This window comes from Aphelocoma coerulescens, chromosome 6 (assembly GCF_041296385.1).
Source record: "Aphelocoma coerulescens isolate FSJ_1873_10779 chromosome 6, UR_Acoe_1.0, whole genome shotgun sequence".
Taxonomy (NCBI): domain Eukaryota; kingdom Metazoa; phylum Chordata; class Aves; order Passeriformes; family Corvidae; genus Aphelocoma; species Aphelocoma coerulescens.
Window position 1 is genome coordinate 29,974,224 of NC_091020.1, and position 21,406 is coordinate 29,995,629.

At 40.2% G+C, this 21,406-nt stretch overlaps 1 protein-coding gene across 2 annotated transcripts in view; it reads right to left on the reverse strand.

The window, feature by feature from the left end:
• Positions 1-21,406, reverse strand: part of GFRA1 (GDNF family receptor alpha 1) — a 130,751-nt gene that overhangs the window by 37,879 nt on the left and 71,466 nt on the right. For both annotated transcript variants that reach the window (XM_069020111.1, XM_069020112.1), the window contains exon 4: positions 10,702-11,041. In XM_069020111.1, coding sequence (XP_068876212.1) covers positions 10,702-11,041 — 340 coding nt within the window. The remainder of the gene's footprint in view (positions 1-10,701; positions 11,042-21,406) is intronic.

Below are 21,406 nucleotides of genomic sequence, written 5' to 3' on the forward strand. Positions count from 1 at the left end.
CAAACAGCAGGGACCACACAAGACTCATTGAGATGCCTTCTAGCAGCACGAGGGCTTGCTCAGAGCATCAGGCCCAGGCACAAAGCCCACCAAGGCTGGTCCCTTCAGAGCACCCACACTCAACCCAGCTCACTGTCTGTGCCATGTCCCCACACACTTGCCAGCAATTAGTTACTGCTCAGGCTTCTTGTTTACCAGGGGCCTCCTGGACATCTAATACCCCAGACAACGGAGATCTAACTCTTTGAAATTCAGTCACGCAAAATGAAAAGCATTTCCACCTATGCATATCTGTATTTTAAAATTAAAAATACAAACATTGTGTTCTTTCTATTTTTCTATTAACAAATTAGTACCCTACACCCAGTTCTTTTACTGAACTTTGTGCAAAGCAAAATAAAGTAAGTTCTATTAATATTATCTGTAAGTTCTGTTATTATCCTTTCCCCTTTGCTCATGTCATCTGCTGGAGACCAGTTAGATCTTTTTACACAGTACCTGCTATAGAAAATCAAAAGAACTTAACAAAACACTAATGTCATAGTTTATCAATGGTAATTAAATCCTCTAAGCAACTCAAGATCATGCATGAGAGTAATTTTAATTTAATATATTAGATCTCTTTGGGGTTTAAGGGAAACTACTAAGCTCAAAAGTGATTCTAAACAAGTACGATTTATTTGAAATTGGGTTATATAAATATTTATATACTACTGACCTTTTGTGTAATAAAGCCAATTTTGAGAAATATAGTGAAAATCCTGAGCACAAGGTAATGCAATAAAGAATCAGAACAGTGATTTTTCAGATGCTGTGACACAAAACAGAATTTTCTCTTTCTGTTCGCAGAAAAAAAAATTACCTCACATCATTTTTTAGAGGCCTGTTTGAGAGAACATCTGGAAAACATTCTACAGGAAACCAAACCTATATTAAGCATGTTTTGCAGGGCTCTGCTTCCTCGCATCGACCTTAAGCATTCATAATGTGTTTCTGTCTTCTCAGCTGCAAAGAAAACACTTCTGTCAGAGTCCTCTACAGAATGACAGGCTGAATTGTCAGCCTGTGATTTTATCAGGGGATGCTGGTAAGATTTCTATTTAGTCTACCTGTCTCTGTACCAAAGCTCTCCAACAACATGAACAAATCCACCAGTTGCTTTCCAGCTACCATGAGCTTGTATATTTTCATTTTGTTTAATTTCCTTTATGCTGTTTAATTTGAAGCTTCTAAATAAAAATGACTGGCATTTTTTAAAGACGCCCAAGCCTCAGCGTCTCCTGACAGGATGCTACTCAGAGGAGAACTACTGCATTATGGGTAGAGAGTAGAGTTGTTCTCACTTCATTAGCTGAGCAAAGAGAATGGTCTTTGAATTACAGGCTGGTAACCTAAGAAAATCACTGTCACTCTCAAAAAGCAAGCCAAGGAAAAGTAGTGCCACTGCAAGTCCTTGAGTGTGCCACTGGACGCTTCAGCGTTTATTAACAACTATATTGTGGGTGCACACTGAAAGGATGTGGTTCCAAGTACCTGAGAAAGACATCCATGGCAATAATATTGCCTGTAACCACTTGAATAAACTATAATAGACTACTAGTAGCTCAAGCATGAAACTGATGGGAGTTTGGAGATGGAAAATAATCTAAAAAGTCCAATACAAGTTCTCTCTTTACCAGAAAAGTTTTTGTTGGTAGATGAACTGGAACATCAGGTTTCCTGAGGTTATACAGTGATGCTCTTTGCATAAGAAAATATCTCAGTGGTATGTGTGGTGACATTCCTGAAGGAAACAACTCCATGTCCCCTTGTCAGAGAGGTGGCTCAAGGAAAGAAAAGGTGTCCAGTGTGGGCTTGTACTCAACTGAGCAGGGTCTGTAGGCAGCCAACATGGCTGAAACCCATCCTGGAGCTACTCCAAATACTTCTCTGACCTCGGAGTAAGACAATAAATACAAAATCAGAAATATAGAAGATAAAAGCAGAGTAGAGTCTCTTTTGTGTGAACGCATTTTTTTTCATGCACAGAACAGCCCCACCAAACAGCAAGACAAGAAGTCCTGGCAGCAGCAAACCAAGAGAGCATTGATCTTATTCAGCATGTTTTACTTACTTTTAGAAGTAATATGGATATATAATGATAGTACAGAAAGCACTGATTTGTATTGTAAAATTGGAAAACAAACCATTTTTACCAGTTAAGGATGATGTGCTGTCTTAAGAGCTTTTTGTTTTGCCTCCACTCTCAAAAAAACGTGAACACATGAGGCTGAGAAAAAAAATGTGAGGCCGAGAGCTGACAGCCTGTGATACACACAGACATTTACAGAGGTTGTTCTCAAATGAACTGTCCATTCTGAAAAATATTTTGCAATGCTGCATGATGGGCAGTTACTGAGATGTATCTCCACCTTTTCATAATGACTAATTGGCAAAGGGAACATCGTAACTGAGAGGACAACAACTGGGATTTATGCTTGAAATGGAACAAAAGAAAGTGAATTAACATTCAAATAATACAGTTTGAATTTAACAGAGTCCTTAGTCGTTTGTGCTTTGCAACAGAAAAGCTTCCTTTAATGGTTTATAGAATGTGCTTGAAAAAATATAATGTAAGCACAAATGTGTGCACATAAGGTCATCTATTAATAATCTTAGACAAGGGTCACAGCTAGCTCACATAGAAAATCTATCATTAACAGTAAACACACACCCGAAAATCCTTTCTGTGTCACTTGATTTAAAGCCAGCAGGTCATTAAAGCAGAGGAAACAACCACCACCTCTGCTGAGAACTCTTTGCAGACACTGGTACATTTACATCTGGCTTCCACTTAACAGGAGTTACTCCAGTAACATGGTAGTTTTTATTAACATAATGAAATCAATGCAATTTCTATTCAGTAAACATTAGAATGCTAAAATTTGAAAATATGCATGTGGCTGTCACTTGCTCTGTTGAGAAACAGAGTTTTATTTTTAGCTCCAGTGCTTACATTTTCTTGCAGCTATTTTAATAGATGGACTGCCACCAGAAATATTCTCTCACTGGGCCCTGATGTAGAATGATATAAATAACCTTTACAAAGTCCAGCATAATGAAATGGTAAAATCAGTTGACATTATCCTTATTAGCATTGCCTGAAGATTTACCTACACAGAACAGGAAGAGCCAAATATTCCCCTGGAATAAATCCACTGAAGTAACTGATGTCAGAGGAAGTACACTGGGAATGGACTTGATAGAATAGATCTGTTACATTAAACACAGAGCAGATTCTTGCCTGTAGCATAAACATGGCATGAGGTAAACACAAAAACCATTTTGATTTATCAAGGAAAATGTGTGAAAAAAGGTGTGATATATACACCCATTCTTTGTCCCAGGAACAGCAAGTTGGCCAAATGTGACTGGGTGTACATAACACAAGCTCTTCACATCTAATAGATCAGGGGGTGGAAACCACTCATGCAAACCAGTGGATGCTAAACTCTTCTCTACAAAAATCTCTCAACTAACAACTCAAAAAATCAGCAGTAGCAGTACTCTTAGTGGAACCCCATCCAGCAAAGCAATTAAGTGCTTGCTAAACGGTAAGGACATGAGTAGCTTCAAATTAAGATCTCTATGAAAGTTTAATGCCAAATTTAACTGTCCTGTATTTCAATATTTTTGACTAAACATGTGTAAAACTGCATAATTAACATATGTAGTTTAATCTCCCTCCCCCGATAAATCAACAGAACAAAATGGGTCACATTAGCCCTGCTGTAACCCCCTCCCTGGCTCATGTTCCCAATCTACAGTCTTCTTATTTCTTAAATTATACAGGCAGCTTTTCTTTTCCACTTAAGTTAACAAAATAAAGCTTTGCAAACAAAATGAACACTCAGGGGAGACCTTATTGCTCTCTACCTGAAAAGAGGTTGTAGCAAGGTGGGGTCTCTTCTTCCGTAACAAGATGAGAGGAAATGGCCTCAGGTTGTGCCAGGGAAAGTTTAGATTGGCTACTAGGAAAATTTTCTTCATGGAATGAGTTTTCAAGCACTGCAACAGGCTGCCCAGGGAAGTGGTGGAGTCACCACCCCAGGAAGTAGTTAACAGACCTGTAGATGTGGCACTTGGGGACATGGTTTAGTGGTGGGCTTGGCAGTGTTTGGTTTATGGCTTGACTTGATGATCTTAAAGGTTTTTTCCAACCCAAACAACTCTCTGAAGAATCACATTTAGGTAATACAAATGCCCCCAGGTTCTTAGAGCTGAAATGCAGTGGTCACAAGTACCTCAGTCAGCTCACTGCGTCACTTTGATAAGAAAGAGACTGCCATGGAAGCAGGGTATCTAAATACAGCCTATAAAACCTGAACCACTGGCATCCAAGTTTATTTTGTGATTGCTGTATGTTCACACATGCACACTTCATTCCCACTTTCACTTCTTCAACCCTGGAGGCAGGTAATACAGAATATTCAGCGCCACAGGTTATTTTTAACCTGATCAGCAGAGGATCCACCTGACTGGAGGGATGCTGCCTGGAGAGTTTTGAGCTTGCCTGACAAGGGACCTCAGCATGAAGACACTCTCTACTTACTGCTTCTTGGAGCATGAATACACTTCATTGGTACAGCACAAAGCCAAGGGAAAGTTGGGTGCAGGACTAAAGCAGAGCCCTTTTTCTAATTACTGTATCCTTGTGTCTCTCCCACTTTCAGAGAAATGTCAACCACCCAGCAAGCTTTTAATCTTCAAGCCCCTCTTAAGCTGAACAGAGAGAGTATAAAAGAGGGCCAGCCAAGCAGATCTTGGCACTTGCAGAATGAGATCCATCCACATTTCAACAGGGACAAAGCAGTCCTATTTTGCTGGATGTTTGGATTTTTTTTTTTATTCCAAAGGGATTTATGGATATCTTATAAGGAGGAACTTCTTGATTCGTTTTGAGTTTTACTCAGATGGAAGAAATTTAAAATTACCTTTGTTTCTGTGGGGGAGGGGAGAGCAATATTATGTCTATTTACTCTGCTAACAGAAGACATCAAAGTAATGAATCATGTAAGGGACTGAAAGGGAAGAAAATAATACAATATTGCAGCATTTTCTATCTTTACTTTGCCTTTCTTGGAAGATTTTTGCTTATTTTGCAGAGACTGCATTAATATTTTTTTCCAGGCTAGCAATTCCCCACACACATATTCTTCTACACCATCAAGTTTCCTCTGCAGAGTACAGCAGCTGCTTTCCCACCTCCCCTCAGACCCCATTTTTTGAATTTTCTGGACTGTCACCATGCCTCACTATTAGTTCATTAAAATGAATGAATACCTGGTTGGTTGGTTGTTTTTTTTTTTTCACTTAAATAAATAAACCTCTAGCAATATATACATATATGCATACATTTACATGCTTGTATATACATATATGTATAAAAATCACTCTTCAAAATCAGGCTATTGTGAGGTGAGCTTGTGGGCATGGGCCAAAAGGTAAATTTCCAATTTTTTCTGTCCCACTTGGTATTCTAGAGACACAGGAACTCCCCTGAGTGCAGGTGCAGAGAGCTCAGGCTCACCCTACTACACTGCAAGCATCCTACACCTACTGCAGGGTGAGTCAGGCACGAGGTTTTGCACCCACTCCCTGACTCAGTCTCCAAACACAGAATGCAGGCACACCCGGCACTTCTCTAGAAATCGAGAGTGCCCTTTTCTTAATGTCCTTAACAGCATTACAAAAACTATGCTGTTGTCCTGGTTTTGCATAACCTCAGCAAACCAATCATCTCAAGGAGCTGCCGGAGTGCTCCAAGTGCCAAATTGATATAAATGCCCTGGAGGGACTCAAACCCAGCTCTGTTATCCATAACTGTATAATGCTACTGAGTCCTTCGTGAAAATACCCACCAAGTGTTCTTTTAACATGCAAAACTAGAGTCAGGCTGAGAGTGAGCTCTCAGGCTTTTATCTGACCAACTGAATTGTCACCAATATCAGCTACAAGGCTCAGAAAGGGAGGCAGCACCTCTGTTTTCCCTCTCATTTGCTGAATTACAGATGATCACTGGACCGTGGCAGGATGTGGAGGAAGGAACAGCACAACATGCAGAGAAGCAGGTGAGGAGGCACCATAAGTGGCTGTAATAGAATTCAACCATGTCAGAGAGGCACTGAAAGTCAGATAATTGCGGGAAGATCTGGAAAGAGGAGATGAAAAGAGACTCAGTGAGGGGAAGAGGCAGGAGGAAAAGAAAAGTAAGGGGAAAAAAGTGAGAAAAATGAAAGAGGAGTGTAAGGAATAGAAAAGTTGAAGAAAATGGCTTCTTCTTCCCCTCTTCCATCTCCTCCTGCACATCCCTCCAGTGCCCTGTTAATGCTGTAACTGAGGATGGCTCCCTCCTAACACAAGATGCTGGGCTCCCCCCATCCTGCAGCAGGACAAAATTGGTTGCCTGCACATTTCTAACATCTCACCACAGACTTGTCTCTAGTGCTGAACCACGAGGGTGCAGGGTTTGCAGTCAGCAGTGGCACTTGCTGCAGGAACAGTCCACAAGCCTCACACAGAGAAGCCACTTTTACCAACAGGTTACAGGGGTAAAGCACCTGCAGATTTTAACGTGCCTTATGGAAAAGGAGCACAGACACAGTGACCCCCTTTCCAAGGTAAATTATCATTAAAAATGTTCAACAGAATATCATGAAGGAAAATTATTTCCTTGGCAAGTTTCTGATGTTTTCAGGAAATGCAGCAAGCAGCTGAGCTTCTGTTCTAATGTTTCCAGTGGATGAACTCTTCTCTGTACTGACAACGTTTGCATATCTTCACACAGTGTTCTGATACCTGCAGAAGCAGATATCTTTCATACAGACCTGCATGGGTGGTTGCAACTAAATTAAGATTGGACAGGACAGGTGACCAGAAACTGGTCAAGAGGTAAGAACACACCAAGGAAAGTGCATTTGTAAAGATTTAGCTCTCTGAGCACACAGTGCTGAAAATATTTTTCAATGTATTTTCGAGGAGATGGCCCATATACTGGAACCTAATTGGATATTTCATTATTATCCTTCAGCTATCCCACAAGAAGAAGTTATTTGAATATGTTAAGCAACAATTTTGGGGTTTTTTTGTGTCAAACAACTGCAGACAGCAACATGTACTTTTTGCAGAACTAAAGGCAAAAAATTAAGAAGAAAACTGTCTTCTGCAGTGAGTTAAGAACTTCTTTCTGGCTATTTGAGCTTCAAAAATGAGCCTCAATGATTTGACCAGTCATTTTGAGTATAATTATTGTGGAGGACAAGAAACATGCTCTTACTAGTTTCCTTTATCAGCAAAAAATGCTGCCCTTCTTTTCTGATCTTTGCACCACATGAATGGATTGATAGCATTATTTCAATAAATAATGTCTGTATCATTATCATTTTGGTCAGTGTCTTCTGAATATATCCAGGAAAAAAACCCAAGTATGCAAATTCAGAACACAGATTATTAAAAAGACCAAACCAATGACACACTTTTATTACTCAAGCAAAATAGTATCTGCAGTACTGCCAAATGTGATAGTGGCAAATATGAAGCATCCTGTCCTGCATTTACAGCAGGATGATATTCTTAAAACATGCCAGTCACCTTTCTCAAGTTTCTAAGTGTTGGCTGAAGTGATCAGATCAAGAAGTTCCTCAGAGGTTTGTGCTATTCTAGGACATCACTGGTGAAAGTTTTCTATGGTACATTGACTTTTCTTAGATTTGTTTATGCTCACAAAAAAAAAGAACTCTAATGGCTTCTTCTTAGTTTTTTTTTGCTCTTCTTCTCACTGAACATTGACAGCCATGCCTGAGAGACTACAATTGTTTCAGAGCTGGATGTGGACTGGGATACAAGTAGAGGCAGCAGACAAATGATAATGAAAGTGAACCATTCAGCATTCTGATGAAGATGAAAATTAGGACTGTTTACATAAGTCAGAACATATTTGCATTTCCTGACATTTCAGGTCTCTTCTTCCCCTTGATCGAGAATTTGTTATATAACAGATAGATTAATGAATAAAAAATAATAAAAAAGCAAAGCATCCTGCCATCTCTGTTAGTGGTACCTGCAGTTTGGCCAGATTGCTGCCCTGCTCTTAGCTCTGTTTCAAGAACAGATTTGGTGATATATACACCAAGATAAAGCTTTTCAAGAGCATTCAAAACTGAATGTTTAAATACTTTACACAGGCCCAGTTGATATCTTATACAGAGTACAGGCAGACTCACATCTTGTATTTCTGAGTAAGAAGCATTCATAAACCATTTTATGAACATATTTTCAGGAAACCTTTGGAACTTTTACCCCTTGTCTAAACTAGCATTATGAAAAGGCTTTAATAGGTGTAATAGGCATGCAAATAACAGTTTCTAAATTATCTGGCTTCACAGTAGGCAGAACATATTTTCAAATTATTCTGCCATTTAGATACTCTTTCTGATTTCAAAATGAAATAGAAGTTATCACAGTAAGAATTACACACCTACTGATTACTGTTTTAATTATTCTAAATGGATCTGGAATTACTATAAGGACTGATATTTATCAGTGCCAGTAGTTTCAACAGCAAGGAGGAGATCTCCCATTTCTTTCCTGCCCTGCCCAAGTCCCTGTTTTCCTGCAGGACCAGGGGAACAAATCTCACCAATTTCCTTTAAGTGCACAACAAGTCACAGAGAAAAGATGTCTTTCACTGCCTTATAGGCTGGGATAGCTTTGGTGCCAATTCCTCCTCTTCATGACAGCAGTGAGGGAAGGTATTAAGCCACCAGCAGTTTAGAGAGCCCAGGAGGTTGTAACACCAACGTGAGGTGACTCTCAGCAACACATCCAGCTTGCTTTACGTCCACAGGACCTAAGAGCTGCACACACTGAGTCTGCCCCAGACCCTGCAGGCATTTGCCCACCCATTTCCTTGTACCAGTGTTCCCCCTCACCCTCATAGCCAGGTCTCACTGAGCCTTGGGAGAGCCAAAACCTTTTAATTTTGACATTCTAAAGCAAAAGAAGCCACTGTTTATTTACAAATAAATCCATTTTCATCCCAGTGCTGGCTGCAACTTCAGGGAGAGATTTTACCAAGCTTTCCTCTGCAACGTTGCAATGGAGAAAGCACAACACCAGACTCACCAAGTTAAATTAAACAAAATACCATTAAAAACTTAACTGCTGGGACAACATTAGATCAAAATTGACCAAAGAAAAACACAGTCATGAAAGAAGTTTTTTCCAGAACACTACAACCCAAATAACAGGGAGAAGTCTCTATGTAAAACCCTCTCTCCAATTTCACACTGACAGTTTGGCAGAAAACACACTAAAGATACTGTAACTCTACTAATTAACAAGACCTGTGTATAGGCAAGGCAATACATACACGCAAAAATACTAATGGGACAACATGGAAATAGAAAATGGGTTGTTCCAAGCCTACACATACCCAGCTTTCATAAACTGCAACAGCATCAGCAGTGAAGGTGCTGAATGCAAGTCAGACTGCTCTGATTTAAATCTGCTCCTGTTGTGGTCAGTAGGAAATGTGTCTCCAGATTTCCTGAAGCCATGGAGCGAAGGGCACTGCTCACCTCCTCACCTCTGAACAACACTTGAGCACATCTGAAGTGCTATTGCAAAAAGCTTAAGACCAGCAGTGGAAATCTCATAAACAAACTTCAAAGTAAATATTTTACCAGGCATAAGTAAGTACTTATTAAGATTTAGATCATATCTTCAGTGTCCTTGACATTTTACAATAGTGTTTATCTCCCTTGTTTGCTAATTCACAGAAATGGATAATCTACAAGAAATTTACACATTAGAAATGAGCAGGATTCTCAGGCATGACTACATAAATATGAAATTAGCACAACAATGCTCTAATATAAACATACACAATACTAAGTGGGAGCAAAGCATTTCCTGAGGGCAGAGGAGGCCCGGTATGCCACTGGATAAGTGCTGTGTGACAACCTGCAGGGACCCCACGAGGGGAAAGGACCCAGTTTGTCCCGAGGAGCAGGGCTGTGCACTGCCAGAACACACAGGGAGAGAGGCTGGGAATTAGGTCAGTGAATCAATGACCCCCCAGCTGCATCAGCCCAGCACTCTTCTCAGGGGAGGGGAGATAAAACAATTTCAAGGCTAGACCAGCTCTATGAAGATAGTGGGATTCTGTCTACAATGCAGACTCCTTTTTTTTCCAATGAATTAAAAACACATGAGTACTCTGTGCACTGTGACTATTTATAAAGTGCAATGTGAAGCTTGTATGTCCAATTATTAATACTCACGTGTACAGTGAAATTAAATCCCATTACAATGAAAAATTCTATTTTTACCCGGTCACTAATGGGACATAAAAATCAGAATGAGACATCATTTTGTAGAGACACACAATGTTTCCAACAAAAATCTGTAAAAATTAAGCTGGGGCTTTAAAGACTCTTCCATAATGTGAGGGAGTAGCTGTGAACAGTTTTAGAGAAGGCACACACTGTAAGCAAATGAGGGCTCTTGTTACTCTGTTAAGGATGTCAGAGGCATTTGATTTTTTCCAACTCATCCTTTTCCTTAGTGGGTATTCTGACCTTTAGTCCTGGCAAATCCATCAGCACCAAAAAGTTCTATCTGGTACCTCATTAATCACTCCCCTGCCGTGTGCTATCTTACCTGCAGATGTAATTCTTCTTGCAGGACTCTTGTAAATTCAGGCAGTTTGGTTTCTCCCTGTCCTCATATGAACACACAGGAACAATAGTCTGCCGTCTCCTTTCTGTACAGGCTACGTCTCGACAGGAGCAGAAGAGCATCCCGTAGCTGTGCTTTGGGGGGACCTTGTCAAAAAATAGCCGGAGGGCCTTATGACATTTCCGCTTGTTACAGATTTCATTAGACGTGCTGCTGGTGCAGGGGGTTATGTAAGCAGATCTGAACCTCTTGCAGGTATCATTTAGGTTACAAGCTTTGGCTGCATCCAAGCAATTGTTCCCCTTTGAAAGTACTGGCTCCACTAGAAAAAACAACATAACAGCAGTGAGAAACGAGTCACATTTACACTGTGCTTTGTGGTTATTTCACTGTTAACGAGATCCTGAATACATATATTTGTTACATACAAAACTTTCAGTGCCAGATGCTGGGACAAGTCCTTCTGTTTCTTGGGATAATGGTTTAACAAGTGAACAAGAGCACAGGCATGCGGTGAGGGCAGAATGCTGGCAAGCAAATGACCCTCTGGACAGGCTGTACTTCATCTTCTTTGTAGCAGACATGCAGGGCGAATATTGGGTAAGACTTGGTCTCACTAAACAGCTCTTAAAAGCCCTGGTAAATTGGAAAGCCTATGTCTGGCACAAGAACACAGCGAGAACATGGGCTCCTAACTCTGGTTCTGTAAAGCTCTGACATTTCCCATTTTTTTTTCCCTTGAACAAGTTCAATGACATGCCATGTCAAGCCCAGGTGACAACATTTAAAAGTAATCTGTGTACTGTGCAGAAAGTAAAATAGACATACCCATTACTACATTTTTTGCAGTCTGAGAACAGCCCACCCAGCTAGGAGGGAAATCAGGTGCAGCCCCACGACCAGGAGCTTTCTAAGGCCACCCACAAGGCCTGCAAGCTCCATGCTTAGGTAAAACACTGCTACAATATCTACAGATGCTGCCTGAACCCTGGAAAATTTATGAACTTTACAAGCTTTGAAGAAGCTGACATAAAATTAAAAGGTGACTGTGAAAGAAACATTTTAAAACAAAGAATATATCCCCTTCTCACACATACACATGTACACACGACAAGAAATTACAAGAAAAATTAAACTCAGATATAAGTTAAGGCTATAATTACACATTTAATTTTGCAATACATTATCAGATATTAAAACCCAATAGATGCTTTGCTTGAAAACTAAGGCAACTGGCAAACATAATGCTACTTTGGATATTAGGAATGCCAGCATCTCAGATCCAAGAAAATACATTAATTTCCCACTGCTACAGAATCTGCAAGCTGAACAAAACACTTTGCAAATATCTAAAATCTGCTGCAACCTCTTGCAGGGGGCTGGCCAAAGAGAAAACACTCCAAACGATCCAAAGCTCTAAGTTACTCCTAAGAAAAGGTTTTTTTCCCCAGATCTTTCACCTTTACCCAGAAACTCAGTCCAAGGTCCTTCTACAACTCAATGCCACTCATCTCCATTCTTCTATCACTCTGCCTTCCACTCCCAGATCAGGACATCAACCTTTTCTCCTTTTCCATGGCAGGAAAACACGAAGCAGCTTGGCTGAGATGCTGCACTGAGGTGCTGTATTTGTTGGAACACACTGTGCCCAAGATGGGCCTTGGCTGCTTGCACACACTTCCCATTATTCAAACAGACCACCCTCAACTGTCCCATGCATCCCATGTACCCCAAAATAACACAGAGCTAAGGAGCACTACATTTGTGTTTCCTTCTAGCAGCGTGCTTAACTATGTTCAGTGGGTTTGTGCATTTAACCCTTGTGATGTAACAATCATGCTCCAAATCCTTCCCAATCTCAGCTGCTTGCAAAATAAAATGGCAACTTTTTGCATCTTATCTTCATAAATTACAAAACTGTAAACATGCAACATTTGACTATAAATTAAGAGCCAAGCATTTCTTATAATAGCATCCTACAACAGATTAAGTAACACCAGATGCAGAAGAGATGAGATGCCCAAAATACAACCCCCTCATAAAATGGTAACATTTTTATATAAAATGTTATACTACATTAGCATACAACTATAATATTAACTATGAACTCTCAAGTTTTTTTTATATAGTATATAGAATTATATGTTTAGTACAAATATAATTACTATGTAATCTGCAGGGCATATAATTATGCAATATATGAATAGTATATGCTAATTACTATGTGATTGCAGAGTAATTACATGGTTATTTTTGCCTGGGAGTCAACTGCTGAATTCCACTCTTTAAAACAAAATTCTGTGGAACAGCTTTGAATGGGGTATTGCAATATGAACAAACTTCAGCTTACTTATTGGTATATGCTGCTGCAGAATTGAAAAGCACTGTGAATACCAGCACCTCGAAAATCAAAAGGGACAGGTTAATCAATCTTGTTTAAAAGGCAGAACATAAGCCAAGTCACTGACAGTGCAAAGAGCAGCCAAAGTTATCTTGGGTGAGAGTTGAATTAGGTGCAAAGTGTTCACAAACGATAGTTATGCATATTCATATCTGTCATTCAATTTATATCTGCCCAAGACTCACATATCTCTACATGTCAACTCTGAATACAGACTGCTTTTGGGGGGTTTTGTTTTTTAAACCTGCCCTGGCTGTAAAGTGCCCCTTGACTTTTCTGTTTTGATAAATACGTCTCTAGCTATTGTTTCTGGCATACTTGTTATAACATTATCCAAATATTTTTACCTTTTAAAACCAAGATTAAATGTAAAAGAGATGCATCAACTTCATCTGAATTAAACCAGTCTAAATCAATTCTTCTCATTAATACCAACTTCTCTTAAGCTTTTAAATCATATTCTAATGCAAAATCGACAATCTGCAACACATTTAATGCTTTGTTTTTATTGCAGAAACGCAACATCATTATTCCTAAATCCTGTGGTAACTACAAATTAACAATACAGGGAGTGTTCCTGAGGATTACTTATGCAGCAGTAATTTATAAGGTCAAAATTCCACCCAGCTTCTGTTCCGCAACGCTTAAATTATTAAGACAGTCAGAAGTTTGGCTCTTACCAGGTACTGACTACTTTAAAAGCAAATGGATCTAATCCAGAGCTACTCTTTATGAGAGAATCCTTTGGGAAAGGTTTGTGTAAGGAGATCCTTTTTTGGTTTTCCCCTCTCTTGGGGCATTAGGATACGGATTGGGGGCAGTCAGGACAGGAGGAGCCTGGGACAAGTAATGATTTCTTTGCACCACCATTTCCCAACGCAGAGCTTTCTCTCTCCCAAATCCACTTTGCCTGAGCCCATTCTGGAATTCTCTGCCAAACCACACAGCTCTCCACTCTTGCCAAATCCCCACAGACTCCGTGGAAGTCACTTCCAGGCAGGTGACAGGTGACACCTCATGGCTGTGAGCAAGGCCCTGGGTCCTGTCTGCAGCACGGGGCCCAGGAGAGCTGAGCTGGGACCACCAGGATGCTGCTGCCTCCCAGCAGGAGCCTCCATCCAGCAGCTGAGGATGTTGCTCTGATGGGGTGCAGGCAGAGCGCAGGCAGAGCACAGGCAGAGCACAGGCAGAGCACAGGCAGAGCCAGGAGCCGTCCCTTGGTGGGAAAGCAGCAGCTCCAGATGCCTGGACCCACCCTCGCACCAGGCAGCTGCTGCACACCACCCACACAGACTCTGGGGCAGAACCCCTGGGTACTGACACTGACTTGCCTTCACCTGCACCCCCAGCTCTTCCACTGCACATGTGACACGTGTGACACCTTTTCTGATTATTTTTACTGGTGAAAAAGCAGACCTTGTACTACATAAGGTGCAACCACTTCAAATTTTGTTACCTCCTGCATCCCCCCACCCTGGCCCAACACTTCTACAGCTGCAGCAGTCCTGGACTCAACCTCCCACAGACCACAGAAAGAAGACAGCCAAAAGCTCCAGTCTTTTATTCAGAGGTGCTCCTAAAGTTTTAATAGGGCTTCCTCTACCTTGTTTGATCTTCCTCATGCTTCACCCTCTTTCACAGCCTCTCCACCTTAATCTTTCATTTTCCTTGCACCTCCATTTCTATTTCATTTCTGCACCTACTGTGTCTCCTCAACTCCTGTTAACCCACTCCATGGGGCTCAAGAAGGGATTCTCAATGGATACTGGGAGCTTTTTATTTGTGCTCCCACCAGACAGAAGGAGCACAAGGAATACTAGTTGTTCTATAAGATTCTTATTGAGCAGCAAAATGGACACTTAAGTTTTCAATTTTCTTACAGCACATAAAAAGCAATTTACTGAGGTTGTCGTTAAAATTACCATTACTATTTGCAAGTAATTAGCATTAGTAGGTTTTCAAGTGGATATAGTGAAGGGAATGCTGTAAAGAGAGCAATAAATGTTAATGTGATGGAAGGCAAAATTACAAAGTGATAGAGGTGACCACATGGGTATGGGCCTTCTCCAACACAGGTGCAGAATATGGCATATAGGAACCAAAAACTGACCAAAATTAAGAAGAGATCCATGATCCCACTTTAACAAAAGTGCTGCTGTGGGGTTCATCAAAGTACTTTTGCTTTGTAAGAAGAGCAGATTAAAAAATAAGGAAAGCATAGCAAATATTGTCATCTGCATTTTAATGGATTAAAATAAACTACCATTTTCCTGGACAAATTATTTCTAATCCCAAAGGGTAAGCCAAAAACTGAGTTATCCCCAAAAAAATCCTGAGATTGATACAAAGTGTTATTCTGAAGTTCTCTTCTGCTCAGCATTTAGAGCACAGATGGCCTATTTCAAACCTTTTCCATAATCTTAATAAGCAGGAGACTTAATTTTTAAAGTAAAGCTCATACATTATCAGCTATGACCAGGGCTTTCAGAGTACTACCACATACAGCAAGATACATGTTGAAATTACAGTTGATGGCACCAGATGACAAAGATGAGACTGATTCCTGTGTGCCTGTGAAAGGTATAACCAAAGCTACAGCAACAGAAAGACACAAAAATGCCTAAAATGAGACTTCAGCTTCCTAAGACCAAAGCTGAAACATTTTACATTCCTGGTTAGTCATTAAGTCTTTGATCACACAAATTGCCTCGGTCTCTAGAATTGTTTTCTGAATACCCCCATAAATTAGCTTGAGGAGCTAAATACTGTCTCCGGTGCAAGTCATTTAGAGATTGGGAACAATCATGTTGCTTAGTGTGAACCAAAAATCATCATCTGGAAGTGTTCATCTACCATGTTATGTTTGGAAGTGTTCAGCTACTGTGTTATGTACAACTGCACTGTCTGAAGTCTTTCTCAACACACCCTGGCCTTTGTTTTTATGAGACTCCACTGGTGAATCGTCAGCTGGGATCTTGCAGACTTTGGTTCAATGCCTTCCATGACATGAGAGTCTCAGAAACACTGCTCTCATTTCCCAGAAGGGCTCTCAAACCATCTCACTGTGGAGGGTTCTCAACAAGGAAATGGTGCCTATTGCAAAACAAAGAGGGAGCAAGGTGGTTCAGCCCAAGAAGGAGAGCTCTCCCTGGCAGGCAGACTGCTGGGTCCTGGCTTGCACCCTGGAAAGAGAGTTATTTCTCTTGTAAGAGCAATGACTGGAAACCATCCCTGAAGAAGCCTCTATCAACCTGCAAAGGCACAATCCCACTTGTACTCCCTCCTTCTAATCCCTTCCAAAAATACATAACCCTTTCTTATACCACATCTTCTTCCCTTCCTTGTAGACCAAGCTATTGCCAAACCCACAAGGTACCCTCCCAGGCTTTCTGAAATCCCACAGAGATGAGGAGAGACCAAAGACACCCCACTTGCTCAAGGACTGTTCTGATCACTACCTTAGTGACTGAAGCACCACGACATCTTGTGCGGGGTGCCCATTCAAAGAGTGGCTGTCTACCCCCAGAAGCACACACTGACTGCTGAGTGGACAGATGCACCTGCCTGAGGCTGGGAGTCTGGCTCCTCAGGTCCAAAGTCTTCCAACAAAGCTCAGTTTCTGTATTTCTGTACACCTTTCACTAGACCAGGTTGCTCAAACCCCATTCAACCTGGCCTTGTACACTTCCATGGATGCGGCATCTGATATTTCTCTGGGCAACCTGTGCCAGTCCCTCACTATCCCCTTAGTCAAGAGTTTCTTGTTTCTTTTTTATTTGTTTGCTTGTTGTTAAAACAGTTTTCTCTGTGTACTTTATAAAGATTCTGAGCATCTAGCTAAGGTTTTTAGATATCACCTGGAAGCACAGGCTTCTGACTTTCAGGTGGATGGATGTATCTCTTGGTCTGTTCCTGGAAGTTTAATTCTATGAATGGGGCCACATTCTCTAAATGCTGTGGGCCTTTTTGTCCAAGATCACCACTGGATCTGGGCTCTAATACTGAACAGGGCTCTTGTCTATATTTAGACTTAGATCCTGCTTCAGTTGACCAGTACCTGGTGCATTTCATTGACAGTGCAAATAAAGGTTGCAGTGAAATTGCAACTCCTGTGCTGAATATGTATTGATTAAAAAGGGGGGAAATTATATCTTACCATTTCCTTTAATACTTTAATTCTTTACTGGGGAGGAATGGGGAAAGGCTGAGCAGAGAACTCTGAGGGGGCAGAGCCCTGGGGATTGACTGAGGGACATCTGCTTGACTTACAGGTTATGTAAGAGGAAAGTCTTATAAACCTACAGTGATCTGGATTAAATTTTAGTTTCACAAGGGTAGAGAGGGAAAGGAAACCCTGGCTCCCCAGTGTTAACAACACTGTGCTATACACTGCTGAAATTCTGTCTTCACTCACAAATACCCTAATCTATCACCTTTCATTTCTGTTACAAATCTAATGACAGGTTATGCCGGGGTCCCTAATTTTCCACACAGCACTGGGGACAGCAGTTGTACTTTACATTCATGCCAGCACAGTTAAATCTATTTTGTTCACTGGAGCTATTCTGAATTTTCAATAGTTGAAGTTATGAATTTGGCTCTTTGAAGCTACTGTTACTTCTGTCCAAAGTATCTCACTTAGGAGGCAGAAAAGCATCAATAAAGTCAGAGGCTGCTAAACAAAGAAACTACAGTTGTTGCAAACTGATCCAGCCACTGTTTCTCACATTACTGCACCAATGATTTCTGTTCTACCCTAAAGAGTTTTAGGGTGTAAAGAACATTTTAACCTATCTCCACTGCACTAACACCAGGGATGGATTACGCATGACTGAGGCCATGTACAGCATACATTTTTTTCTGAGGGATTCAGTCATTCCACATACAATTCAAACTCTGTACTGAGTGAGAGGCTGGGTTTGTGATGTGGAAGGTTATCACCAGAGTTTCAGCTGAGTTCTTCAAATTAATTTCCCCTTAAAAATAGTCAGAGTGCAAATGTGTTACTGTGTATCTCTTGTTTTATACAGTTCAGTATCTTACTATTAGCTAAATACTAAGTCAACAGAATTAGGAAAGAACCAGCAGACACAGAAATAAAGAATAAATCTGTGAAAACATTCAAACCTACACGGTTGCCATGAGAAGTGATTTACTGCACACTAGTTCTTAAGATACAGGGAGGGACTGTTTTGCCAAAGTCATGCCAATTTACAGGGCAACTTTCAGCATTTCTTTTTATTACTACAGAATTGAATTCACAACTTGTTTCCTCTTTTCCTCAGACTTGATTAATTACCATGTTAACATAACTACTATTCTCCTGCTTATAATGGGCTCCCTCTAAAGTGCTGCCCCAGCAAAATAAACCAGGAGAAAGCTTCTAGCTCTTTGCTCTAGCATTGCAATCCTTTCTAATCTCACTATTTTTCAAATTTATGTCCCATTCCAATAAGGCTTGTGTGAATATTACAGCAAATCAGATAATACAAGGTTATGACCCTTGTAATTGATCCTTCAAGGTTCTCTTTTCCTTTTTTTTCCAGCTGACGTGGTAAAAATCACATTTAGCTGTGCTTGTTGGCACTTGAGAATTCACTTTGTTGGCCATATACACTGTTTCAGAGAGATCAAATTACATAATGATGTATTTCTAGTGCTTCATTTCTTCTATATCTACAACCCCATTAAGCTGTAAGCAAACCTCCCGTGGGGCTGTAAGACTGCAAGTATCAAGGGGGCAATGCTCCCATCCTGTTCAGAGGGAGCATGGTTGGAGTAGTGCATTATGTGAGGATACAGGGTTAAACATAAGCTACTACTTAAAGAGTTTCAAATAAATAATAGCAGCTTAAAATAAAAAGTTAAATTTCCATTTGTAGAAAAATACACATTTAAATGAACACAGACCATGTATCCCAGCACTAGGAATCAGTTTTCTGGAGCAATGGTTTCTGTATCACACGACCACTGGAATCAAGTGATTAATTGGACTGTCTCAGTAAATGCAATCATTACACTTTTAATTAACCTTTTCAACCTCTAACACCTTTTCGTTTTGTTATGCATTAGATTTTTACAGTTTTCCAGTTATTATGCTTGACTACACTTAAAACAATGTGGAGTTCTGTTAGAAAGATAAGAAGAACAATTGAAACAGCTCCTACTGTTCTAATAGGAAAATACCACTGATACTGTCATCATCAGGGTAGTTATAAATCAGGTGGAGGACAGACATTTGGAACTCTGTGGCTATGTTCCCACCTAATTTTTGTTTTGGCAGCACACTGTTATTTAATGGCTCTGGCTACCAGGAAACTAGCTTTTGAAAATTCTTTCTCAACCTAGTTATAATTACTCCATATAAATCATACAATGATCAATTATAATAATCTTAGCTTCATCCATTATTTAAACTTAGCATTTGAATCTACACAGCAGGAGTGCAGGAAATTCCAGAGTCCCTTCTCTGCTCACTCACAACTGCTTTATTCCTGAAGCCATGCCAGCTACAGAAAAGAAGGGGCCAGATATGCTCTTAGCTATGACATCGAAACCCGAGCTAACCACAGATTGCAGACAAGCAGTGGTTTCTGGCTTGGTTTTTGGCTGCTTTTTTCTAACCACACTATCTTACAGTTGGTGAAACTAAATTCAACATGAGATTTTGCATTCTTTACTTTGGTGGACCAGAATCAGAGGAATTCTGAAATTATATACACTGACAGCACAGAATATTCTTACTTTACAATGGCCTAGGTTTTCCTCACATAGATGCATATAGACACATTTGAATACACACATATATATGTACTAGAATGTTTCAGTACTATTTGGCTTCTTGTCTCATTTCACAAGATAGCTACTGTACATTTATTAATCAGCGTGAGAAAAAAAATCAAAATGTTTTTGTCTAACTTAAGGTTGATCCTAAGATACTTGAGCTCAGTGTGATACGAACACTAAGTCTGATGGAACAAGGAAAGAAGCTTAAATGAACTTTCACAAAGGCTCAAGCAAAACACCCAAACCTTTTTCAGAAAAACTTCAGAACTATAACTGGATTTTGAAATAGTAACAAGGATTTTTAGAGCTATTTAATAAACTGACTATATATTTTTGATTATGCAAAATATTTAGCTAATTATTATTACTTTTTTGCATCTTGTCCTATTTCAGTCTCAGCCATAATATTTGCTATCCAATGTAAAGACAGTGTCCGTTTTGAGGTTTAATATTTTTAAATTTCCAACACATATTTTAGTGTTTCAGCTACATGCCAAGAATTGCTTTGTCAATAATGCTATATTTTTCTGTGCTTCTCAGCTAAGTCTGCCCAAAGCCCCCCAGATTTTGCAGCATTTAGGTTGAAGCAGAAAAAGGAGATGACAAGGAAGGAGACCTTGTCAGGGCAGGAAGGAAATTCTAGAAATACAAGGTCTTGTACGTGATAAAGGAAGTATTCATATCTGATCTCAGAATCACAAGGTTTTCCAGTAAATCCACAGCCTCTCCAAACAGCTATCCAGTATTCCCAATGCACCCCTTTCAAATTTTTTCATGGTATGTTATCTAGCACTTTCTGCAACATAATTCCCCTGTTTTCTTCCTAAATTTAGTCCTTTCCTCTTAACAGTGGCTTTTCAATTTCTTGAAGACCCTCCTTCTCCCATCACTCTACTCATCTTCAAGTTAGTCTCCCTGATATTCTTTCTTCACAACTTAAATCACATTTTCTTGATATCAAAAGTTCTGGTATTTATTCTCAAATTTGGGGGCAGCGGGGGGAGAGGGGGGAAGAAGAGGTTATTAAAAAAACCCCAAATCATTGACCAAGAGTTTCTGTATGAGTTGTACTCAGGAGATTGCTACAGACAGACAAAACCTGCTAATGCAAGAGTTGCTGAAGCATAGCTTACTCCAGCCTCAAGCAATACTGGTGTAGGTAGGGGTGGTTTACACACATTGACTGTCTACTGCAGGAGTATATATTAGCTTATCTTTGACAGCAGCTTGCTCCTGATGGCTATAACCTGAAAAAAAAAAGTCGAAGTATATAAAACCTTAGTAGAAAAATTATCCTGCTTATTCTGTGGTATTACTCTTTCAGAAGGAAACCAAGAGAGGACAGTGGGCTGCAGAAGTGATTGTGAATCCAGTCTGACAAGAGCAGCTGATGGGATAACTCAGGAAACAGTTAAAAGCAGAGAAAGGGGAAAGATCCTCTCCAGAATAACAAGAGGAAAGCTCCACCCTTCCTAGATGGGAGATTCACAGATGTCTCAA